We start from the raw sequence: 25,992 nt of genomic DNA on the forward strand, positions 1-25,992 counted from the left end.
AGCCTGCATTTAGGAAGGGCCTTAAGTAGCTATAGGTGCAAAGATGGAAATCAGGAGAACAGTTAACAGACTCAGTCAACAAGATGCCTATAATGTTTAAAGTCTACTTTTTAGTTCAGTAGGGTACTGGGAAGCGAAGGGGATGGGAGCCACATAACACGGGAGACTAATTTCTGTTTGCTAAAAACATGAATAAACACCATGCTGTACATCAATACAATAGTCGCACAATCCTTTAGAGTTGCTTAATATTTAGGTGATGGTCTAACCTCCTACATCAAAGCCAACCATCGGAAGTGAATCCTCAGCATAAGGTTAAAGCTTAGGCCATCCTACAAAAGGATGAAAACAAACCTCAGTGGAAAACTACAGCAGAAAGTTGTTTTGCTGACAGGAAGGAAACAATGGGGTGAGGGAACGGGAGAGACATTCTCCATGGCAGGACACACAGAGAGGCATAGATCCCACTCACCATCCAGAGGGAGCAAAAATTCACCAAAGTCAGCATCCTTATGCAAGTAAGAAAGTCAGAGTGCAAAAACGATGGACTCTCTAAACCTGAACAACCAAATCCTGTAAACTAGACACTACGCTGAAACAAACAAACTAATTAAGATCAGCGGGTATAAGCGTTTTATAAATATAACATATCATGACAAAGGCCCTGAAGTTGCAGGGTGCACACTGTAGAGAAAGAGGCACCACTATAACATCCTCAATACATGCAATATGTGGAAGTAAGGAAAGAAAGGAAGTCTAAGACATTGTAGGCTGCTGCCCTGCATTTTCAATCACCAGAACGCCATGTTAAACACTCTGCTATCGCTTACTGACTGGGCTCATTTGAAAAGTTAAATTTGGTTGTAAATTTATGTTTACTACCAAATTACCCTTTATTATGCTGATCAGGAGCTGTATTATGCATTGATTGTTTGCACCCGGTACAACTTTTAAAACTTGCGTCAGGCGCAAACAATCACAATGCGTCCTATTATGTTGAATGAGCGACCCCCATGGCAGCCTTGAACTCGCGCTGCTCTGGGGCAGCTCATTCATCTGAAAACAAAGCAGCCGCTCCATGTTTTCACAGTGAAGGCGGCACCTGCCTGCACTTTTAGAGGGGAATAGAGATCCCCTTGCAGGCGGGTGCTGTCAGTGACTGCACCCACCTGCAAGGGGATGTCTGGGGGAGTCCATGGGACCCCCTTTACAACCCGCAGAGGGCTGTTGTCAGGAGGCACACTTCTGAGGGCTTCTTTGACTTTGCGCCCACATCTGTAATATGGCGGAGGCGCAGAGTCAAAGGAATTCCCTCATTTGCATACAGCACGCCCCTATGCAAATGAGGGAACACCCTTTGACGGTAGCGCTGGCACTTTAAGTGTGCCAGAGCTATCAGTATTATAGAAGGTGAAGCACAAGCGTCTGCGCCCCCTTTTATAATACCAAAGGGGCCCAGGCACGCAAAACGGGCGCAAATGCCCGTTGTGCCCCCAGGGCACTCATTGTAATACGGCCCCTGGATTGCATAGAGGCATTCCAGGAGGGAGTAAATCCATTTACCAATGCAGATTTTCCCACTGAGACTGCTGTAAAATCCATAGTAGTACATCTCACTAAAAGAGTTGGAAGTGGGAATTGCAACGCTTCTTTGCCCTGAAGTTTGGCAATTGGGCATTACCAAATTCTGATCAGAACCTTTCCCTGCCTGGAAATGGTCAAAGACTGACTTAAACCAAACACTGGATTAATTCCCATTCAAGGATGGAATGGGTAAGCAATCTTCCCTCGACAACCTTGTTGAGTATGTAGGAGAAGGGCTTTCTCCATGGTAAAAATAGTGTTCCCGGCAGAAAAACATAAATAAATAAATATGCTTCTGGTGCAGCTTTCCAGGCCGTTTGTGATCCACAAACACGCAAAGAAATGTAAATGTCCACCTGTACTTGTACATTTTTAGGTCTTGCTCAGAGCAGCGCTTGAGCTGTCTCTTCGAGACATGTAGTAGTCAGTATATATGCATTAAGCTCCATCCATCTTTACAATTGGCTTCTCTTCCTGTCCTTTGTAAATTATGGCTTTTGATTCGTTAATAGGCTTAGTAGTCCCTCCTTTTCTCTCTTTGTAACAGCCCATGAGGACTGGACCTCGAACTGTGGTGCTACGCAGTAAGTTTTATTGATTGTCTGTGAGCACTATTTTCTTAAATGGCAATCTCCTATCTTAAGTACGACATGCTTTCCTGCAATCTGCAACTGGTTTTTTACAATTTATTACTTGGCTACTTCCTCCTCCTCTCTCCTGTTTCTTTAATCAATGCTGTCTGCGGTTAGTTTTACATTGACACCCCCACCCAGCTTTAATTAGCACCAACATCGCTCCCTTCGGTTGCTTCTTTAAATTGCCCTACAGAAATGCAAGTTGTAAACGGAGGGTTTAGTAATGCATGAGGGCAGAGAAAGATTAAAGTTGGAAAAAAAACCTTTTTTGGGCAAACCCACGTTAAATGTAGTTTTCCCCAGTCACCTTTTCTTTCTTAAAAATGACTTCCACAAAGGTGCAGTGTGGCACTTCTCAAAGAACCAGAGTATTTATCACCTGCCCTCTATCCTCCTATGTCCGCAAAGACAGTTTAGCAATGTGTTAAAGACATATTGTGTCCAAAACACGCGGTCTCTGCGGACATAGGAAAATGGAGGGCACTTTATAAATAATCTTGTTATGCTTATTATATGTGAAGTAACCACCTCTTGCTTCTTTCATTTACTGTCACTTAATGCAGTTTTCTGACATTAATGCAAAAGGAGTGCTTTTCTTTAGCACACATCAGTTGCTAGGAAACAGAGCTTTAGGAAATGCAAATGTCACTGCTCTATGAAAGCCAGTCTTTTGTTATTCTTAAGTAGAGTTTATTGCTAAACTACTCACAAGCTTATAGGTGCTCCAGGAATGAGACATCCCTGATAAGGAGCAGCAATCAAAGGCTATGTCTGTTTTCAAGAAACATGTGCTGCTTTACACTTACTATAATACGTACAGCGTGAAAGTTTTGTCAAAATCATCCATTTCTTTTTATTATTTAAGAAACATTTACGCGATAATCCCAACACTAGTAGCCTATCATAAAAAATATTTGTGATATCTTCAAATGTTTTTTTCTTTATTATAGATTAGTGTTCTGCTTTTGTAAAAATGTTCCTTTTTTAATCTCTTTATTTTCTAAAGTGTCTACAATATAATTCAAAATCCAAGGGAACACAAGACCTGTAAACAGGGCATATTACATCTGGGTTATCTGTTTTAAGCAAACAACCATGACCCACAGGTTTCTACAAAAGGCAAATGTTTTTCTGAAGCTTTTGAGTGATATTTTGACCTTTTTAAAGAGAAGGCTTTTTATATGTACTCAGTCAGCACTACCGTAGAAAGAAAACAAGAATTCAGCAACACATAAATCGAAACAATGCCGCAAAATTCCACACCATACAACATAATGACAATCCACATAATACCACTTAACATTACATAATTCAACTCCATCTAATTGCGTGCTACTCAATACCACATAAATACACTCCACATAAATCCACTCTGACACATAACAATCCACATAAATACACTCCCCTCTGAGGTTCCGTGACAATTGTAAGTGATGTTTTCGACTCGCCCGAATATGGTCGAGTCTGGTATCTATGAACCGCAAATGACGAGTTTAGTGGGTGTACGCGTTTTCGCTGTGCTAACCTAAACCGTTAGTTTGTTTCGTGGGTTTCTTCATCTGAACCCACGGGTTCCATTTTAGATGTGGCCTCCATTTTGTTTCTTGCCCTCAAGTAGCCAGCGAACGGACACTGTCCGCTTCGTGACCCTGGGATTCCCAAACTCTTGCGGGAGACACGTGTTCCTTTGAGGGTGTCTTTATGATGAGGGGGATGACACTGTAAGGCAGATGGCCCCGCTCGAGGTTCATCTTGCCGTGCCGGTCTATTGTCTCAGTTGTGCATTCATTAGGCACCTCTCCTTTGATCCCTGCAATCGTGTTTCCTGATACCACCCCTTTTACACTCTCTTCGATCTGTTCGCTATTCTCGTCTTCCTCTGCACCTGTTTCTGTCTCTTCCTTGATTCGTTTACAGCCGAACGGAATGCACTAATGGTGGGAAGATGTACTTTTACAGTTGGGAACCGACAAATGCTACTGTAATTATGTTCCGGACCCTGAACACATGAAAGCGACCCCCTAAGAAATTTACTGTGGGAACCGGGTTGTAACCTTTTGTTTGCCATGTTATCTTATGACGAAAAACTGTATAAAAGGAGCGATCCACAGATACAATTCGAAGCAGTCTCCGTGAACCTACATGTTATGTACTTCTCGTGACTTCTGTGTTCCCTGCAGTAAATAAACCTCGAATCTTTGACGCCGAAGGAAGTGTCCCGTGTCTCTGTCATTTGTACGCCGGAACAGGTAACCCACAAAGGTTTCAGGTGTTATCCCTGGCACCGCTGGGTCTTAGAAGAACCCAGTCCTTCACCACCATGCCATAAAATTAAATTCAACATGTTTTCCTTCAACACCACACTGTTCAACTTCACACAAATCCATTCCACATTACATAATTCAACACCAAACCACATTATTCTACTCCACAACACATTTCCACTACACACCATATATAATAAATTTAGAACAGAATTCAACATCATACCACAAAAATCAACAGCACACCACAAAATTAAACTCCACTACATAACATTCCAATACAATAAAAAAATATCAAATTACTATTCACATAATACAACTGCACACCATGCCACGTAATTCCACTACACAAATCAGTGCCACACAACAACGCCATAACAATACTAATCTAACCCACATAATTCCACTACACACCACATACATCCACTCCAGTCCATAACACACAATTAAGATATTTACATTTATAACACCAGTACCTATAACTCTTTCTTATTTTTAACACCCAAACACACAAATTTGGAGCTTAGCTCCTAACTATTTCGTCTTTTTCGTCACAAAACGCAAAGCTACCCACACAGTTGCACCCCACACAATTCAACTCCACACTTGTCCAATATACACAACATAAATCAACACCAAACTACATTATTCCACTCCACAACACCATTCCACCACAACTCAACAACACAATTACACACCACACAAATCCAATTCTCACCACACAATTCCACACCATGCCACAAAACAGCACATCACATAATTAAACTTCACTACATAGCACTCTACAACACAAAATACCTTTCCACATTACACTCCATAACACAGAATCCCACTCCACATGATTCCAGTACACTAAATACCAAATATTTGCTATCCACATACTTCCACAGTACATCCTGCCACATACTTCCACATACTTCCACTACACAAATCCTATCCATACCACACAATTCCAGGCCACATAATTGCACAACTAACTAATCCAATACAATCCACTTAATTCCACTACACACCACATATATGCTATTTACAATGCCAACAGCTCTAACTCAAACTAATACGTGACTGATTGCTTTTTTTGTTAAAAACTATCCCAGCAGTAGAAAAGTAAGGATGCAGTACCTTATCTGGCTAGTAGAGGTCTCTTTACAACTCCACAAAGACACCTAGTAACAGCCTGTGATACTGCACCCTTGTCTTCTTCGTGGATTTTCTTCTGTTATTTATGCTACTGCTGGGATAGTTTTTAATAAAATAAAATCCAACAAACATCATCATTTGTAATGCAAATAGCTGAAACTTTCAATAAGGTGAGACCTATTGCATTGCAAATGCTTGTTGTTTGTGCTAAGGGTCCACAAGCACCTGTTATCTCCTCTTGTCAGAACACCACTTAGGAATGAATGGGAAACTGGCAGATAGCAATGGCACTGTTAGCAAGGCAAGGGACCCATGAAGCTCATCCAATAAAAAAGCCATAAAATAGCGAAAAAGTTCAATACAGGTCTTAGATGTATTTTCACAACTATTAATGTGCCATACTATATCTTTCCTCAAAGCCTTGAAATAAAAGGAAAAAGGCAACAAATAGGTTCATATCATTTTAATTAGTGGTAAAATAAAATATGTATAAGCCACAAATTTGGCACGTGAAAAGAAGCAAAAAAAAGTGCACAAATATACAATCTTGTCTAATGATAAAAATTAGGAAAAATCTTCCTCCTTTTATGCTTGCATAGACAACACCATGTAGGGAGCACATAAGAGCCAGTGAGTAATTGTTTTCATATTAAGTAATAGTGCGCTAACACTCCAAATGATTCTGGTGATAAATGGTAATATTAAAGGTTCCTACCGTATGGCATGGCACAGAATGTGGTTTAATTGTAGGGGTTCCCATTGTGGTGTATTTGGTTTGTTTCTGCAGATGATCGACCCACTCATGCAGATCCTGTTGATTGTTGCATGACACTAATATGCGCTCAATCATATTTCCTGGGTGCAAAGAAAACAATGTTAAATAATAAAACTAGAAGGAAGAGTGTCACATACAAATTATGTGAAGACAATCAAGTGTGATGACTAGCACTGCCCTTCAGCGGTTGTATACCACAGAATAGACTATGATGCACTTACATTCAAAGTTGGGTAAGCAGCTGCTAAACTAGTTTTTAGGTCTGGCCTAGAGAACTAGGGAGCCAGGGCTGGCTCCCTAGTCTCAAGTTCGCCAAAAAACAATTATAATAAAAATATAAACAGTTATCCATATAGGGAATTGGATCAACCCTCTACATCCTTCGGTCAGTTCATCTGTCATTCAGAGTTTGCTTCCATTCATCACAGGAAACAGCAATGAATCAGTCCGCTCCAGCCCCTGGCTTTCTTCACTGAATGAAGGCATTTTGTATCTTCCCAAGTCTACTTCAATGCCAGGGCTCATGGGCAATCTCATTTTTCATTAAATTCTTTTATATATATGTTTTGATTGGACACATTTCTAAAACCTTTTTAACCCAACAATATGCGCGCACATTTTTCATTCCTTTCAACATTTCTGGAAAAAAAATAAAGAAAAAAGGACAAGTTACTTACCTTCGGTAACGCCTTATCTGTTAAGAATCAAATTCCAGCTGCAGGTTCTAGAACTTTGAATTCTCTCTAGGCGCCAGACAGGATCTGGAAATATTTCAGCAGCCGTACCTCTGCATGTCAGCAGTGGGTGTTGCGCGACTCGGAGTCCATATAGGACACCCTCCAACGGTCTGACATCAGTTTTTTCTGTGATTACTTTTTCAGCCAAAAGGCAGAGACACCCTAGAAACTCGTTGTGGAAACAGTGTGCCAAAAAATATAGAAATGTTTTGTAATTAACAATGGAATCCATCCAAAATAGACTTAGAGGACGACCTAGCAGGTTCTACCGGCTATTAAAGGCTAGCTCCATCGGCTCGGGCCTTTAACAAGGGAGCAGAATTTTAATGGCAGGTAGAGCCCACTAGGAGGGCTCTTAGGCTAATAGAATATTCCACCCCAGAGGGCAGAATGTTCTAACTGGTAAAAACAAAGGCCTCTCAGTGCCCGAAGGGATTTAAATCCCCCTCAGGCCCCGAGAGGCCTTTGTTCACGGCAGCAGCTGTGAATTAAAAACAAAATTAGAATGTTGTTCTGCGGGCTTTTACCAGCCCATAGAAGCCCAGAGCACTCCCTTTTATGCAATGGAGTACTCCTAATTCTAATGTTCTAATAAGGATTAAACCATTATGTGACAATAACGGACGTTGATGTCAAGTGTACGCAAAAAGCCTCAACAAAAATAGGTGCACACAACATGAAGGGTCTTTGGTCACAGGCCAGAAACAAAGATCACTAACGTACTGACATGAAAGAGGCATCGCCAGGATAGTGACACCAGTGTCAGCAGCAGTAGACTGGTTTAGCAGCCCATCTCAGATAAAGAATCCAGTAAGATTAACAGGCCAGCAGATGAATCATTTTGATCTGTGTCACCTTTTTTAAAAAATTTCATTTTATTTTTAAGGGGGAAAAAAATACTTTTGTGAAAAGTCACAAAAGGGAATGTAAACTAATGCACCATAGAAAGCTATGAAAGTGCAGCGTGCTGATGAATAGTGAGAAACATCGCCAAATAAATACAGAACACTATTTAAAAAGAATGTCCTAGCTAAACTGTGAGCGAGGGCTGCAACACGGACTGCAGATGAGAGTTACCTTTTCCACTCTCCTGGTGGAAGCCAAAACTAGTAGGCAACGGAAGGCACCTAAAGAACACTCCCTACACAGAATAAGTAAGGAGGAGATATTAATTGTTAATAGAATGTCATGCAGCAAGCTGTATAGAAACTCCCTTAAAGGTGATCAGTTAAAGCTCCAAGTAAAGAATTCCAAAAGCTATGGAAGGATGCTCATAAAAATACTGAAAAATGCCTCAAAGGAGCCCTTGTGACACCCTTGTGATTACCTAACACGCCAAACGGAGGAATTCAGCGCCATTAGCGAGACAGAGCGGCTTACCTTCTTCTCTACTCGGCACCAGTCCACCTCTCGGCGCACCCGCTTCGCGGGTGCCCCTTCGCCTGCCTGAGGAGGGGAAGACACCTGTTGCTGGTTGTGAGGAGCGTAGAGGCGGTAAGGAGGTAAGCGGTACCGGGCGTGTGGCTGCAGCGGGGCTGCGAGCGTGCAGGGACTTCAATTCCCAGAAGTCCCTGCTAGACCGACGGAGAGCTTCCGGTCCGCTCTCCCTGCTGGCCCGCCCCCCGCCCTCCTGAGGCCTCTTAACACCAGTTTGCAGCCTAAGTGAGTGGGACACCCTTGTGATTACCTAACACGCCAAACGGAGGAATTCAGCGCCATTAGCGAGACAGAGCGGCTTACCTTCTTCTCTACTCGGCACCAGTCCGCTTCGCGGGTGCCCCTTCGCCTGCCTGAGGAGGGGAAGACACCTGTTGCTGGTTGTGAGGAGCGTAGAGGCGGTAAGGAGGTAAGCGGTACCGGGCGTGTGGCTGCAGCGGGGCTGCGAGCGTGCGGGGACTTCAATTCCCAGAAGTCCCTGCTAGACCGACGGAGAGCTTCCGGTCCGCTCTCCCTGCTGGCCCGCCCCCCGCCCTCCTGAGGCCTCATAACAACATCCTACTCCCGCAGCGCGGGACGCAGCCCGGGCTAAGACCGGGCAAAGAGCGGGCCGTTTAAGGCCGTTCAAGGACGGCAGAGGACGGCCCTGGCCCTGAACCCCTGCTCTTTCGGCCCCAATCATCACTAACGTCTAAGATGTCGACCATGCGCAATAGAACTAGAAGTTGCGCGAAAAAAGCTACGGCGGTAGCACAGGTGACTGGACCTATAGATCTTTTTATTTCCCGTGTACATGAGACTATTGACCAAAGTATTGTTTTATTGGAAAAGAGAGTCTCCATGGACCTTGCAAATGCAAAGCGTTCATCCTTGGGTTCTCTGGCAAATGTTAAATCACCCGCTTTGCAGTCTTTGAATAATTGTTCCCTACCCTTAACTATGCCCACTAATAGTGCTCCGACTGTACCAAATACTGTTGATTTATCGGTTGCCCCATCAGACTCAGACCCGTCCTTTGTTGACCTGGAGGTTACACCAGATCTAGAAGCCTGTCAGTTATCTGGCAAAGCGGCGCCGAGTCTGAGTGGGTTTAATGTTGTGGAAACAGCTCATGTACCTAAAGTTCCTCGGGGAAGGGCTTCCAATCCCCCAAAGGCTATACCTAAGGGTAAAAATAAAGTTAAAGCATCAGTTAGGAATCACAATCTGATTTCCCCTACTCCACAAACGATGACACCAGGTATCCCTTGCTGGGTGCAAAACATGGTAACAGATTTAAAATTAGATCTTGAAGCCACATTAGTAGCACAAATCAAGCCTTTAATTTCTAAATTGGACAGGCTTACATCTTTAATACATTCTAAATGGCCACACAAAACGAATGGGCAAGGGCCTGATCAGCTACAAGGGATTACAGAAGTAGCCCCTAAATGCACACAGCCCCTTAAAGATGTATTAAACAACGCTCAAGCAACTGTAGCCCCTGGGAATCCAGTTATATCCCATCCGTCGAAAACAGGGAACAACTCTGCCCAATCTACAACTATACCCACTTCGAAGGTGAGGGCTCCTATTTTGACTCCCCAACATCCTGTTGTTGACAATAATACTACTACTCAAGTAAAAGATGTTGTAGGGAAATCTAATACACCTTCAGTACCTCCTTCTACGAATAAACCTGAAGGTCTTAAGCCAAAGCAGCCACGCTTTAGGTCAATTAATCTACCACCAGAGGTTTCCCCTTTTGTGGTCGTGTTGACAGCAGTCCCCCCGTTGAAGGAGGGAGTAAAAGAAACTTTTACTGAACTTAGAAATAAATGTGCTCAATGGCTCCACTTACATAAACCTCTACCTAACAACATGAACGGTGAAATTCTTACCGTGCGTAGAGGGGACTGGGTGGGCAGAAGCAAGAAATCAATAGTAGGGGACGTAATTACAGTTAATTTCAGGGATATAGGGGCAGCTAGCTACATATGTAATGCACCCAATAGTGGTCCTGCGACTCAAATTAACCCACTTCCTTTGTCTTATTTTTTACCGATGTCTTCAAGACCAAACCCTCCTTGTTCCACTTTTCAAGGTAATACAGGATCTGTGTACCCCCAGCAACATGCTGCCAAACCCTGGCAGCAACCACTACACCCGTCCCCTTTTCTTCCACATTATGTTAATTTTCAGCAGCAGCCATTAAATGCTCCATCTTTTCCCCTGCACCATGTTAATTCTCATTGGCAACATCTCCCCCATTTTCCACCACCCCAACTTCAGCCTGCCCATCAGTGGCAGCAACCCTTTCAGCCATTACAACCAGTTAAACACCAATGGCAACAAACGTGGCAGGACTTGCCCCCTTCCCAAGATCGCCTGTTCTCACAATTCGCCCATCCAAACAGATATGCAGTGTTAGACGGGGTAGATTGACTCAGCCCTACTGAAGCTCTGGATTCAAACATCCCTACGTCATATTTAGAAATGGTGAGTCCTTCCCCAGTCACACCTTTAGCCGCACTTCTTGAACCCGTAATGGTGTCATCGTTAATACCCCCCCCATGTATAGGAAATAGGGGTAGCCTTGATGCATGTACAGCGAATGTTAGCTCCAGATCAAGCCCAGATAACATCTCTTGGGAAGATGGTCCTGCCTTATTACCAGCAATTCAGCCAGAGTCGTCTGTTGTTGGCGACTCTGGTAAACCTGCAGGACTCTCTCTTGTTTCATGGAACATTGCTGGCCTTGCCAGCAAACTAGGTACACCCTTCTGGACCAGCTTTTTGGGGGAGGGATTGGACCTAATTTTATTGCAGGAAACTTGGTGTCTGGACCCTATTAATATTGAAGGGTACGCATCTTACTGTCTTAGAGCCACCAAATCTAGCTCAGGTAGGGCTAAGGGGGGCCTTTTGTTGCTTTTATCCACCAAGCTGTGTGATTGTACGGTCAAATACAGTACGACTGTGGGGACTCACAGCCAAGTTATAAGGGTGGAGTGCAGGAAGAATATTGATTTAGTCGTAGTAAATTTCTACAATAATATTTTTGATGCTACCAGAGGGGATATTCTACTGCCTCTAGAAAGGGAAATTGTCAAGGCCCTTGGTATCTCGAAAAGAAAGGCCGAGGTTGTCTGGGCAGGGGATTTTAACCTGCAGCCCTGCCATTTGTCTAACGGGAACATCTGCGGCTTTGGTGCAGCAACGAGTAGCCATTGGGGAGGCCTGGGGGCGAGGGAGGATTCTCCACATTTTCAACATTGCAACTATGGTTCAACATTAAATAATATGCTAGTCACACTAGACATGACCCTGTTAAACTGCAACACAAACAACCAGGCAATAACATGCCCTACATTTACAGGCAGAGATGCAGGAACATTTATAGATCACATTTTGTTGTCTAGCAGTGGAGACTTTACTGATTTGCATGTAAACGAAGAAAGTCTCAGTGACCATAACAGCCTTCGTGTTACTCTCTTGGGGCATGGTACCTCATTAGTTTTAGGAGGAAAATGTTCAACCGATTTAGTACCTACTAGACCAAAGGGTCTAAGGATTAGATGGACTGGATTAAACTCTAAAGTTAAGCAGAAGGAGGTTCTTACTCAATGTAAGAATCAAATTAGTTCCTGTTTGGATGATGACTGTGATTCTGGTTGCCTAATAGCTCACTTTGTCTCCATGAATAGTATTATTAATGGTATTTTTACTAAGGCCCCATTAGCCAATAGTGGTCCGAAGCAGGGGTGGTTTGATAAGACCTGTATAGTCGCCCTCCGCGATCTAAAAAATGCTTTAGGCACCAAACCACGCGTTAAGACGGACATACAATACTTTAGGGCTAGATATAAAATAGCAATTAACACTAGGAAAAGGGTATTACAGAATGAGGCGTGGGATAAGTTGAAGGAAGCAGCCGAGACTAAAAACTGCAAACTGTATTGGGAAACAATTAACAGCCCGTTTCTCAATAAAGAAAATGTTCCAGAATTATCTTCTTATGTGGCTTGCAGTGAATGGGTTAGTCATTTTTCCAAAATATTTAACCCAGAAGGGTTATCCTCTGAGTCACTACTACCTGAGCCTACTCCATGGCTACCCCTCCCGTTGGGAATAACATTAGAAGAAAGCCATGAAGCAATTTCTTTAAGTAAAGGAGGCAAGGCCCCTGGCCCCGATGGGGTCCCGCTGGATCTATACAAAGATGAAGCGGCTTTATGGGCTCCCATCTTGGTGAGGATTTTTAATTGCGCGGCAGAAATTAATTTTCCATCCACTTGGGGCCAATCGGTCATTATTCCTTTACATAAGAAAGGGGATAAATCAGAGGCCTCTAACTACCGTCCAATTTCATTATTGGACGCCTCTGTAAAGGTGATGAGTAGGATTTTGCTCAAGAGGCTGGAAGACTGGGCAACTGATTTTAACATCTTAACTAGAGTCCAATATGGCTTTCCGAAAGGCCTGGGCACACTGGACCAGTGTGTAAATCTGGATCTCTTAATCAATAAATATACTGTGGCTAAAAATGGCAACCTCTTTTTATGTTTTGCTGATTTGAGCAGCGCTTTTGATTTGGTTAACCATAACATTCTTTGGGAGGTTTTGCTTGATGCAGGGGCCCCAAGGGAAATAGTTCATTTTTTGGCTAGACTCTACGAAAAACTCTCCTGTAAAGTCCGCTATGGCACCCTTGGTGAATGTACCCCGTTTTTTAAAGTGGCTCGGGGCATACGTCAGGGATGTGTTTTGGCCCCGCTTTTATTTTCCCTCTTTATTAATGACATCGACCGTTCTTTGGTTGACATCCCAGCAGATGCCCCCATGATTGGTGGTAAACCTGTTCCGCTGCTACTTTACGCGGATGACGCTGTTCTTTTATCCCGAACACAGATGGGCCTTCAGCGCCTAATTGATAATTTTATGCAGTTTATTCAAGTTAGGCGGCTTCGTGTGAACAAAACCAAGACGTATGTAATGACATGTGGTCAGGCAGCTAAACAGGTAAAGCATACCTTTTTTCTGGATAAAGAGAAGTTGACTGCTGTCAAGTCCTTTTGTTATCTAGGAATTACATACAACAATAGTGGGTCTTGGATCTCGGAATTTGATTCTATCAGACTAAAAATGCTGCGGTCTACTAGCAGTATTTTTCGTTTTGCCTCTAAACTTGGCTCACAAAGCATTTTAGACATGATGAATATATACAATGTATGCTGTGTCTCCTCTGCTCTGTATGGGGCAGGGGTGTGGGGACATAGCGAGGGTATATCCTGGCAGAAGGAGGAAAATAAGTTTTTAAGGAGGTTGTTATGTGTTCCCCCTTCTGCCTCCATCCAGTTGATCCATGAAGAAGTCGGGATCGAGTTCATTTCTGACTTAGCAGCAGTCCGGCCACTTTTATTGTGGCGTTCTATTTGGGCTAAGCCAGAGACTCGATTCACTCAGGATATTATTCTTGATTGTATAGGTTTGGACCACTCTTCACGGATATTGTGGCTGAGATACATTCACCGCTGGTATCTCCTTCTTTTTAATATTGATGTGTTCCGTGAGCCTGAAGAGGTTGTTTCTATCTCAAAAAAAGAAATCAAGACAACTCTTGCCCCTTTTATTTGTAACATCAGTATTTCAACTAAGCAGAAGGTGGATGAATCGGCTCAAGATCTCACTGATGCCATTATTAGAGCCGCTGATGAACTAGCCCCCCCCTCTTTGAAATCTGCAGCTAGACAGAAGCCATCTGCCCCCTGGTTCTCTGCCGATTTGAGGCTCCTTAGACAAAAATGTAGACAGAAGGAACGTGGCTGGCGTAAATCTTGGGATCACAAAGATAGAGAAGGCTATAAGAGTCTACTACGGGAGTATAAAAAGAGAGTCATTAAGGAAAAACAGGACTATTTTTCCAATCTAACCTGTTCTTTAACATCCTCCAAAGAGCTTTTTAAAATTGTAGACTCCCTTTGCTCTCTTCAGGTTCCTGACCCAGTAGTTGCTTCCCAGGAGCTATGTGATGACATATCGAACTTTTTTTACAAAAAGATTGACGATATTTACATAGCCCTAAAATCGCAGAGGAACTTGCTCAGTTCAGAGGACTCCTCGCAAATTACTCGACTGGAAGCCTGGAATGAAGACTCCCCTCAGTCCCTAGAACTCTTCCCGGCTCTTACGCTAGAAGATCTCAATAGCCTGTTGGATAAAACTAAATCTTCATCCCCTCTTGATCCAGTGCCCCTTAAGGTACTTAAGAATTGCAGAGAGATTATTCTTCCCCCGATGCTTGAGGTAATGAACGGAGCCTTGGAACAGGGCATTTTTCCATCACTCTGGAAGAGAGCCATCGTAAAGCCGCTTCTGAAAAAGACCACCTTAGACCCTGGAGTGCTGAAGAACTTTAGACCCATCTCTCTGCTGCCAGCCCCTGCTAAGATGTTGGAGACCCATTTGAATTTCCATCTTTCAAACTTCCTTGACACCTCAGGCTTCTTGGACGGGTCCCAACATGGCTTTAGGAAGCTACATAGTACGGAGTCTGCCTTGACGAAAGTCATGGACAACATCCGCAGAAAAGTAGATTTGGGTCTCACAACCGTACTGGTGCTGCTTGATCTCTCAGCAGCTTTCGACACCCTGTCTCCCCTGACTTTAACATCTAGGTTAAGGGAGGCAGGGGTAGTTGGACCGGCGCTCAGCCTCCTAAGCTCCTTTTTACAACATAGAGAGCAGCGTGTCATGCTAGGTGAATACCTCTCCCCTGCCAAGTCTTTGCAATGTGGGGTGCCACAGGGGTCGGCATTGAGTCCGACCCTGTTCAACATCTACGTGGCCCCCCTTGCAAGACTTGTAAGATCTCAGGGGATGGAGGTAGTGTCGTATGCTGACGACACGCAGATTATGGTATCCCTGACCCACTCTGTCAGTGAAACTGCTTCTAACTTTAGGGCCTGCATGCAACTTGTTGCAGAGTGGATGGTCTCCAACTCCCTAAAGTTGAACGGGGACAAGACAGAGGTCCTGGTCTTTGGCAAGGACCAGGACATATGGTCAGGTGACTGGTGGCCTCCTTCTTTAGGTAGCTGCCCTATACCTACCAAATCTGCCAGGAACCTAGGCGTCATCTTTGACACCCAGCTCTCCATGGAGCTACAGGTTAACAGAACGGTAGCGACCTGTTGGGGTGTCATCAAGACCCTGAAAAGGATAGTGCACTATCTGTCCCCACAGGCGCGGAAACAGGTGGTGATTGCCCTTGTTGGCTCAAGGCTTGATTACTGTAACTCAGTGTACGCCGGGGCCAACAAGGGCCTGCTTCAGCGTTTGCAGGTCATACAGAATGCTGCAGCGCGGTTTGCTCTCGCTTTGCCCTGGCTGGCATCCATGACTCTAGCGAGGAAGAACCTCCATTGGCTCCCCATTTCTTCAAGGATCACTTTTAAACTCCTTTGCCTTACATATAAGGCTTTATCTGCAGGCTCGGCTGATGCCCTTGGTTCATTACTTACCAGATATGTTCCGAGCAGATGTCTACGATCCAGTGAGCAACACCAACTGGTAATTCCCAGAGCCAAGAAGGCTAGATGGGGGTCCAAAGCCTTCTCCATATTGGCACCTCTGATGTGGAATTCACTCCCCCTTGAAATCAAATTACTTCCTTCCCTCGACCTCTTTAGGAAGTCATTGAAAACTTGGCTCTTTATTAAGGCATACCAGTAGGCTCTGTTTCTGTCTGCTTACAGCTTTTTATTTGGTTTAGGCGCCTTGACGCCCACTGGGCATAGTTGCGCAATATAAATAAATTTTCATTCATTTTCATTCATTCCTAAACTTCCGAAAGGCAGAACGAGTTAAAATTTCTGGCAATCTTGTTACTGTGAAATTTTATAAAGATTTAAATCTAACTTCGGGATTCCAATCCTATCTTGTGTTTGTGACTCGTCCTTCTCATCAGTATGTTTTAACACGTGTCAGATTGGGTATTGTTCACCATCTGGTTGCTTTTCCAAACACAAGAACCAGTTCAGACATACCCTGTCCGTGTGACAGTATTTCGCGGCAGAGTAGTTGCCACTTCTTACTTTTCTGTAAATTTTTTCATTTTCTCAGGTTAAAATACCTTAAGCCAATTTTTATTAAATATAATATTCGTACTACAGAAACAGCACTGATATTTTTATCCACACTAGAGAACGAGGAGATTTGCTTTTTTCTGGCTACTTTTATTCTGAAATGTACAGCTGCCAGGAAAAGTATTGTACTATAATATATTTTATACTTACCTGTCTGTACCAATGTTATACAGCTGCCAGGAATTGCTTTATGTTGCTATTACTGTTTACATTCCTGTCTGTATATATACACGCCTTCAAATTTTATATCAATTTTATAATTAAGGTATTATCCATATTTGTAGATGTCCACAGTATATTATGATTATTTAAAAATTTTGATGTACAGTTGCCAGGCAAGGCCTATTGAATAATTCCTACTGATCTCCTGTCTGTCATTTATGAATGTCTTGTATTTTATGATGGTATGTTGACTTATAGAGACAAGATCACTTATTAATTGTTGCACTCTAACCTTTTGTACATTGTCTTACCATCTTTTCCTATTAGAGTTCATATGGTGATTTTAATATTTTAACTATGTACTTCTTTTTGCTTGTATGATTTATATGTACAAATCGAATAAAAGCTTTTTGAAATTGAAATTGCCTCAAAGGAGCAGGTAACAGATAACGTCCCTTACAATAATTAAAAGATCTCTTGAGCATTGAGCCTATCATCAGAGAAATAGAAAAAACCTATACAGTAGGCGTTAAACCCACGCAGGGTTCCCAAATAAAACAACCTGTCCTTGACAGTTTTAAAATAATAAGAATACCTACTGAATCAGGAACACCTCACTCGGGTGTCATCATAAGTGGAATAAACACCATAAAAACTGCCATAAAATGATCATAATGTATCGAAATAAAGACCAATTTCACCCCCCTATGAAACTTAAAAAGATGAAGGCAGGTGGAGCTGAATACGCCAGTGTGCAGAATAGATGAGGGCCATCAAACGGCACGTCTAACAATGTTTGTGTAACCGCTCTGGAAACCCAGAAGAGTGCAACCAAGAATGCAGACGGAGCGCCACAGAAGAGGCCATAGCTCTTTCTACAGAATCAGTGGTAACCATACCAGAACGAATCAAAGGTTTTGCTTCCGGTCACCCATCACGGAGCAAGTAAGAGCAGCTTGACCCTCCTGAGGAAAGGAGGGGAGTAGGCTTTGCAAAGAATCCCAGAACGCATGGGTGAAACGGGCAAGGACACAAGAAATATTAAAGGATATTCAAGCCAAACTTGTGGAGGTGAAAATATGTCTGCCACTAGTGTCTAGTCTTTTAGCCTCCCTGTCTGGAAGGGTAGGCGGAACAGAATCAATATTTTGGAAGGCCAAAGCTGCATGAACCGCAAGGATATTGGACCGGACGATGTCTATGAGAGATAGCACGTTCTACAGGGGGAAAAGCAACGGGTCTAGCCCAGACCCCCAACAAGATGTCAAATAGAGCTTCACCATAAGAAAGCACAGACTCCTCTCCAGAATGACAAGACTGGTGCAGAATGTCAATTAAAAGATCCGTAGATACAGCTACAGAAGGAAGTGGCATCTCTAAACCTTCACTAACTCGTTTGAGCATCTCTGCTAAAGAGAAGATCGCACTTAAAGCTAATCCAGGGCGGGGAGGTTCAAGGCTGGAGAAGACTCTGAACCACTTGCATCACCCAATTCAAAATCCCAACTAGTATTCACCGGGTGGTGCGGGGGAGGGGGGGGGGCGGTGGTCGGGGGGTCAGAGTGAGAGGCATGTATAACCTATCCAAGATCTACACATGGCCCAAGATCATCTCCTGAACCAGCCAGCTCCATCGGCGTTTTACTCGGCGCTGTACAGTATAGAGCAGCACTGTCACTGGAGTCTGAGAGGAAAAGTGGTGCGGCGTCGAGTGGCATAGTCATCTGCGTCAGTCGATCAGGCACAGGCGACGTTGGGTGTTTGAAGCTAGGTGCCGAAGGTGGTGACCTTGAAGGGCTGTTCACAGGCATAATTAAGGATATGGCATACATACAAATCGAATGGAGGTCCGTGGCCGACATCTGCCAACTACAAGTCCCACAAGCCTTAAAACCCTAGGCCATGAAAAAAGGCACAAGTTTATTTCAATGAAAAAAGTCAAAGTTGGCCAAAAAACATCCAAAGGTAACTGCTTCTCCGGATCCACGCTGAAGTGCAGAAAAGAAGAAACTGACATCAGTGCACTGGAGGGCGTCTTATATAGACTCAGGTGAACTCACATGCCTGAAGGACATCATTAAGGAGTCATGTGAGGCCCACTGCCGACACACTGCTGCTAAAAAACTCCGGATACAGTCTGACGCTTGGAGAGCATTCAAAGTTAAGGAATCTACAGCTAGATGTCTATCAGATAAACAGAGGCTTGCTGAGGCAGAACTACAGGCTTTGACAATACTTATTCAATTTGATGTTGGATGAAGCACAATATAAAAAAAAGAACAACATTTTGAAGTTCTGACTCTTCAGGGCTTACTGTACGCATAATTACTGCTGTTTGAACAGAGTCAAAGGGGGCTCTCAATTTCAAAAGCTAAAGACAATTATGCAGCTGTCTATTCTTACAGTGTCTATAGTATCTGGATATTCAAAAATATAAGACAGTAAATAAATGCCCTCCCTGCCATCAACATTTCAATTTGTATCCAATGTGGACATTTGCAATGAGGTTTCCGCCAGTCCTGAAACACTTCGGACTAGCTGAACATCTCCATGCTGATGAGAGCAAGTCGGCAAGTCACAGTTTTAACATTCACACCTTTGCCAAATGCACTAGGATCAAGAGGTACTGACAATCACAATATTTATCCACTTCATCATGTGGGTTAAGAAAATTCCCACTCTATGATGAATTACATTGTCTGATTTTAACCAGTGCTTTGTTTCTAAAAGAACATTAAGTGCAAGTGTTCCACATTTTCTTTAAAAATATCTGTCCACAACCACCAATGGTGGTTTTCCACTCTAGCACTATCACCGCAACCTGCCTGCATGGACATAGCGCAAAGCCTGTGGTACTCTTACTTCCCTGTCCACAAACAGACAGTGAGTCAATAGTGGCTAGTGACCTTTGAAACTGGAGTCGTTTAATAGCTTGACTTGATTTACACTTGGCAAGCTAAGCTTCTTTAAGAGAGCTTTAGGGAGTTTTATCCTCCCACAAGAACATTTTGGGTGTCTAATGTTGCAGGTTTCACCCTCGGTTCCTTTTCCTTCTCATTGTGACACATCCTCTGCACTCCTTCTTTCTGTCACATCCATTGTAGCTGCACTCTAGCACACACTTTTCACCTGAGCACTCAAACTACTTCATTCCCTTCTCCTGCACTTCTAAGCTCTATCATCCACTTCTCCTAGATTTTTTTGGTTTGTGACATCGCCTGCATTCTTCCCGTACTGTGTGTCAGTTCAATTCATTAAAACTTTATTCGGACTATTACAACCATCAAAGTAACCAATTAATAAAACTCCTCATAATAAAATCCAGGATATACAGCTTCTAAACATCATCTAAAAACCATCCTCACAAAGAACAAAACATTAAAAACTAGCATTTTTTTTTTTAAACACAAAATTTCAATTTAAAATCCTGAAATATAAAATTTTTGTTACCACATAATTTTTAGTCTTATGTTTCTCCGCCGCCTAATAGGCTTGGCCTAAACCTCTCGATAATCATCAGATTTTAGGAACTCCTTAACTTTTTTTCATATATTTACCCATGGCAAAAGCTATGTCCAGATTGGCCATTTCCAGTAAAAGGTTTACTGCTTGCAACCTATTTTTAATATCATACTTTTTAAAAATCGGGCATAAAAATTGTATTCGCAGTTCTAACAACTTCTGACAATCTAATAAAATATGTATGATATTACAAGTTGTTCCTAAAGTGCAAGTACATTTACCTTCATTATTTAGCATAAAGCTTTTTACCTCTTTACTCGCACAACATGGATTTACCCCAATTCTTAGTCTTAGCACTTCACGCCTTATCTGACAACTGGGTAGTCTGTCAATATAGGGAAAATGTTGATCTTTTTGCCACACTCTGACCATATGGAGAACTGAGCTTTTCCTAGAAAGATAGTCTTGATCCTGTGCTCGGGAGACTTCAGAACCCAGCATCTTAAGCTCTCTCTTATGGATCTCATATTGAAGGGGCTTGAAAGGGCTTGAGAGCGTCATGCAGGTATCGGAGGTCCGGTGATACTTCCAACCTCGGTTTCACACTTACTGACGAGACGAGCACAGGAGGAGTTCTACTTTCACAGGCTCTCCCGTGGTCTCGGACGCACCCGCCCGTCTGACCTCATCCAAATCTACCTTTCTTCATATTTTTACCCGCATTCCGGGTTGGAAGTATCACCGGACCTCCGATACCTGCATGACACTCTCAAGCCCTGAAGAGTCATAGGCACGGTCCTTTGACGAAACACGTGTCGGCTGGCATTTGTCTATTTTAAGATCATCTACACGTATAAAAATCTTCAAGATAAATATCCGGTGTCTACTACATTTACTACTTATTACTCTATGTACTGTTGATAATCATATGTGTGCCCAGGTTCTTGTGTTTCATTGAATAGGGAAGAGCTTTACTCCCAACTCTTTTAGGGGTTTTGGGTTTTCCCCTATCCTGGCAGCACCATACCCTTAACGCCACCCTTCACTCGGTTATCCTTATTAGCTACCTGTCTGAGCGCAACTAGCCTGCCACACCAAACCCTGCACAGTAGCCAAAGCTTTTAGAACTGGTCTGTCCGACATATCCCCATACACACCATTAAATCTTTTTAATCCCTTCAACGTGGCCAAAGTCCTCAGTTTTAGTGCCTTCAGGTGAGTGTGCCAATGCAAATTTCTTTGAAACCACATCCCCAGGTATCTATATTCAGCTACTTTTTCCAATTTTTCATTGCCTAGATACCAGGAGAACCTAGTTTTCCTTCTACCGAAACATAAAATCTTAGTCTTCTCCATATTAACTACAAGTTTTTTGACTTGGCAATATTCTATAAACCTATGTAATTTTCGTTGTAGACCGATCTCTGTCTGGTCCATTATTACCAGGCCATCCGCATAGAGTAGACACGAGATATGTTTCCCATCTAGTTTTGGGCTTACCCCCCTTGTATTGCATAGAATTTGAGGCAGATCTGCAATAAACAGGGAAAGGAGCAGAGGGGCCAGAACATCCCCTGTCTCAGACCGTTGCCAATTTCAATTTTCTGGGATAAACCTCCATCTGCATCTAAGATTATCTGGGCCCAGTTTTCTGAATGCAGGGCTTGAATAAGGCTCAGAATGTCATCTGGGATATTATAACCTATTAGGGTCGACCACAGCTGTCCCCGGTCCACCAGGTCAAATGCTGCGTGGAAATCCACAAAGCAGCAAAAGAGACTGCCTCCCTGCTCAATCGACTTCCGCGCTACTGCCCATAGAGCAAAGCAGAGGTCCACCGTTGAGTGACCCTCCTTAAACCCTCCCTGTTCTGGGGGCACAATCTGATTATCTACTACCCACTCTTTTAGTAATCCCAAGATTACTTTGGCGAATACCTTTTCTCCTATATCCAAAAGGTTTATTAATCTGTAGTTCTTAGGAGCATTTACATCGCCTTTTTTGTGGATAGGTCTAACGGTTGCTCCTTTATAGTTATCTGGCACAATCCCTGTGTTGAGGATCTCCTGAAACATATATGCAAAGAACTCAGCCCACCAATCTGGGTTAGTTTTCAACACTATGGCTGGCAACTTATCTGGCCCAGCTGCCCGTGTTAAATTTAAGCTTGAGATAATCATCCTAATGCGGCTTTGGGTAAAATGCTCTCTTAGCTCTTCTCTCACACTTGGCCATACTAATGTTCTTACTCTATCATCAATTGGCCACTTCCCGTAGATTTCTTCCAGATAATCCACCCATTTATCCTCGGGAACCGAACACTGCAAAGAGGCCTGGGATTTACCGGAGCTTTCTTGCACCAACTTGCAGAAGCCCTTCACATTCTTATCTTCAATTGTTGCCTCTAGCATATTTGCCCAGCATCTATCTTTAAAGTTTCTTTTTTTATTTCTGATAATTGTTTTATATTTTATCTTTAGCTTCCAAAGGTCAGTTAAACGTTCTACATTAGATCGGCCTCTAAGTCTTCTTTCCTTTTGCCCGATACAAGCTTTCACTTTACGGCATTCGTCATCGTACCAGGGTCTGTTATTAATTTTTAATCTTTTACTCCTGGCTTCTCCAGGTTTACCATATTTAAATTTTACCCTTAACCCCTTCGATGCTCATGACGAGCTCAGCTCGTCATGAGGTACACCTCTCGTGTGTTCATGACGAGCTGAGCTCGTCATGAACAATGGCATTCTGAAAATTTCAGCACAGGAGGGAAATCTGCTTAGCAGCTAAGGTGTTAAACATTCCACCAATTGGCTTATTGTACCAGGCATTATCATTCCCATGTGGCAATTTTTCTAATACAATTATCTGCTGAACACCACTTAATTTTTTTAATGTGTTCATCTGTTATAAGGGTCGTGAGCCGCTTAGGATATTCAACCTGTACTTGGAAGACTTGTTCTCTCTGTCTTCCCCTTTTTGCATATAATTTAGTCAGAAGAGGATAATGATCACTCCCTTCCACCCTGACCACTTCGAAATATTTGATTAATTCGAAGCTCCAAGCATGTGTATAAATATAATCTATCGGGCACGGTTGCTGGCCAAGCCTGAATGTACGACTTGCCGGTTGGTCAGATTCCATTCTACCATTTGCACATAAAAGGCCCATAGACCCCAACAATTGACCTAGGGCCATATCTTGATGTGAAATTTCTCCACTGGGGAACATAGCAGACCCTACATTATAGGCTTTTAGTAATTCTCTACTCCAAGAGTCTATTCTCTCGGGATCTAATCTGTGGTTAAAATCCCCGAGCATTAGAAACACATCAAATGGGTAGGAATCAAATATCTTATCCAAATCCTTTGTTAATTTTTCCAGGTTCACCTTATAGTCATCTTTCCCCCTCTGGATGTATACATTAATAATACATATACCTTCATAACAAGGATCTTCATTCAGAGTCAATACTCTACTCCCCAATGCCCACTTACAACTTAAATCTAGGTTTTCTATTTTTCTGGCAATTTTAGTGGACACCAATGTCAGTAGACCACCTGAAGGTCTGCCACAAGGATTCTTCCTTGCGGCTTTCGAATGATGGGCAAACCCCTCCATACCCGTAGTTTCAGTGGCGAGGGTTTCGTCGCACAGCCAGTTCTCTTGCAGACACACAATATCAGAACTCTTTAGAATATTAGAAAAGCTCTCTTGGGACACTATTCTTTTATAGCCATTTATATTCGAAGAAATGATGGCCAAGTTATGTGACGTCCCGAGCTCCTAATCAATTTCACTCAGGCCCCCCTCTTCCTCATAGTCCACTGATGCTAAGGCTCTATATCTGTTCCCAGCTAATATAGCTACATCATCATCACACCTTAATTAATTTGGGGATATAGTAATTTCCAATCCTTCCTTGTTACCCCTGCAGTGATTAATCATCCTTATTTGCCGTACACCCAACCCCGCATGGTTTCTAAGGAATGACGTGCCCTGCTTATAAGTGAGCATTTCTTCTCTTTTTATCAGTTTAATTCCTTCCTTTAGAAACTCTGATTCTGCTTTTTACAGAGTTGCTTTAACTAATGCTGAATACAGGAGTAGCTTAGTTACACCCCCCCCCCCCCATTGTTATTTGTCGTAAACCCTACTTCTTTAAGATCCTCTGTGCTAAAAAAGTATAAGCTTGCACATTTTGAAAATGAGAAAAGGAGTAGGGAACGATTTAGGGGATTTAATTTTCTTGCTTTTTTACCACCTTTTCCCTGCTCTAATGGTTCCAGGAAAAGCCACAGATCTGGGTATCCTTCTTGCTGGATACCCGATAAACCCCCCACTTTTGGCTCCAGCCTGTTTGTACTGTGTTCCTTATTGATGTTTCTCTTCCTGGGGTCATTGTGTGTCAAATGCTCTGCTGCTGTTGAATGTATACATTTATGTGGTTTTTCCACCATAGCGCCAACCTAACCAAAAGGCAGTGTAGGGCTGTACAGGGTGAAGGACAATCAAAGTCAGCTATTGATATGAGAGGTGGCTGGTCTGTGGACTGTTAACGAATATTGATGTAGTGTTTTTTTTTTTAGATATATATATATATATATATATATATTTCAGATTGTTATGGTGCATTGGTATTTCTAACATTATAGTAACGCGCAGTATGTTTACTATGTTTATCGCACTGTTGTACATACCTCTACGTTGATTGGCTAACGCCGTATGCACTTGCACTTTAAATTTCTGCCATTTCCCTTTGGAAAGCCATGTGACCAAGGCCTCTGGGAGGCCGAAACATTATGCTGTCCATGTGTTGCAGAATAAATTAATTTACTCACGGAAAATTTGGGGCTGCTGTTTTCTGACGGCACTTTTGGTGAGATTGATACTACGGCGCTGCTCTGTGAGAACCCGTGTGGATAGATATATATATATATATATATATATATATATATATATATATATATATATATATTTATATATATAATCCAACTTGCCCTCAGCGTGCTTCGTGCACAGACAGGTACGCAGACAGCAACAATAAAATTGCCAGAGTCAGACTTCTATGTTCGGTTGCTTTTATTTATGCATATTTAGTGGTGCATATCGTCAGACGCGTTTCAGGCACGTCCGTGCCCTTGCTCACTGATGTCGAACGGTACATAGCCACTGTGATTTAAACTAATCAGGTACCCAATTCGCGCCAAATTTTCATTCCTAATTAGACAGAGTAAACGGACTGCATTACAAGTAACACTGGATATCTTTACAAACGCAGGCGCCATTTTTAAAGTGCATTGTATGTTCAGTTAATGCGTGAATACTCAACAATTCAAAATCATCATGCCATGGTTAATAAACTGGTATCTTATGTAACAGATTATAAAGTGCTTAAATGCAAGCTAATTTACATGGCCAACAATATGTTTCGATAAATGTCAAAATATATTCCACTGCATCGCAGACTACATGCCAAGGGCTCGGACTTGAACAAGGCTAAAGTGCAAAGTGCTTGGAAACATTTTTCTGTGCAAATACATAGATGTGTTAACCTGTCCATGCCTAAAATAATGTGCTCAATCTAATAAGTCTGTGAACTTCAATTGTTTTGCCCATACTTCCAGTACAAATACTGCAATGAAACACTTAGTGTAGGCTCATCTGCGTTG

General features: G+C 42.7%; 1 protein-coding gene across 2 annotated transcripts in view; it reads right to left on the minus strand.

The window, feature by feature from the left end:
• Positions 1 to 25,992, minus strand: part of ARHGEF7 (Rho guanine nucleotide exchange factor 7) — a 1,058,374-nt gene that overhangs the window by 349,929 nt on the left and 682,453 nt on the right. For both annotated transcript variants that reach the window (XM_086934741.1, XM_086934740.1), the window contains exon 15: positions 6,339 to 6,478. In XM_086934741.1, the coding sequence (XP_086790867.1) occupies positions 6,339 to 6,478 (140 nt within the window). The remainder of the gene's footprint in view (positions 1 to 6,338; positions 6,479 to 25,992) is intronic.

The sequence above is a fragment of the Lissotriton vulgaris genome, chromosome 8, assembly GCF_964263255.1.
Source record: "Lissotriton vulgaris chromosome 8, aLisVul1.2, whole genome shotgun sequence".
Taxonomy (NCBI): Eukaryota; Metazoa; Chordata; class Amphibia; order Caudata; family Salamandridae; genus Lissotriton; species Lissotriton vulgaris.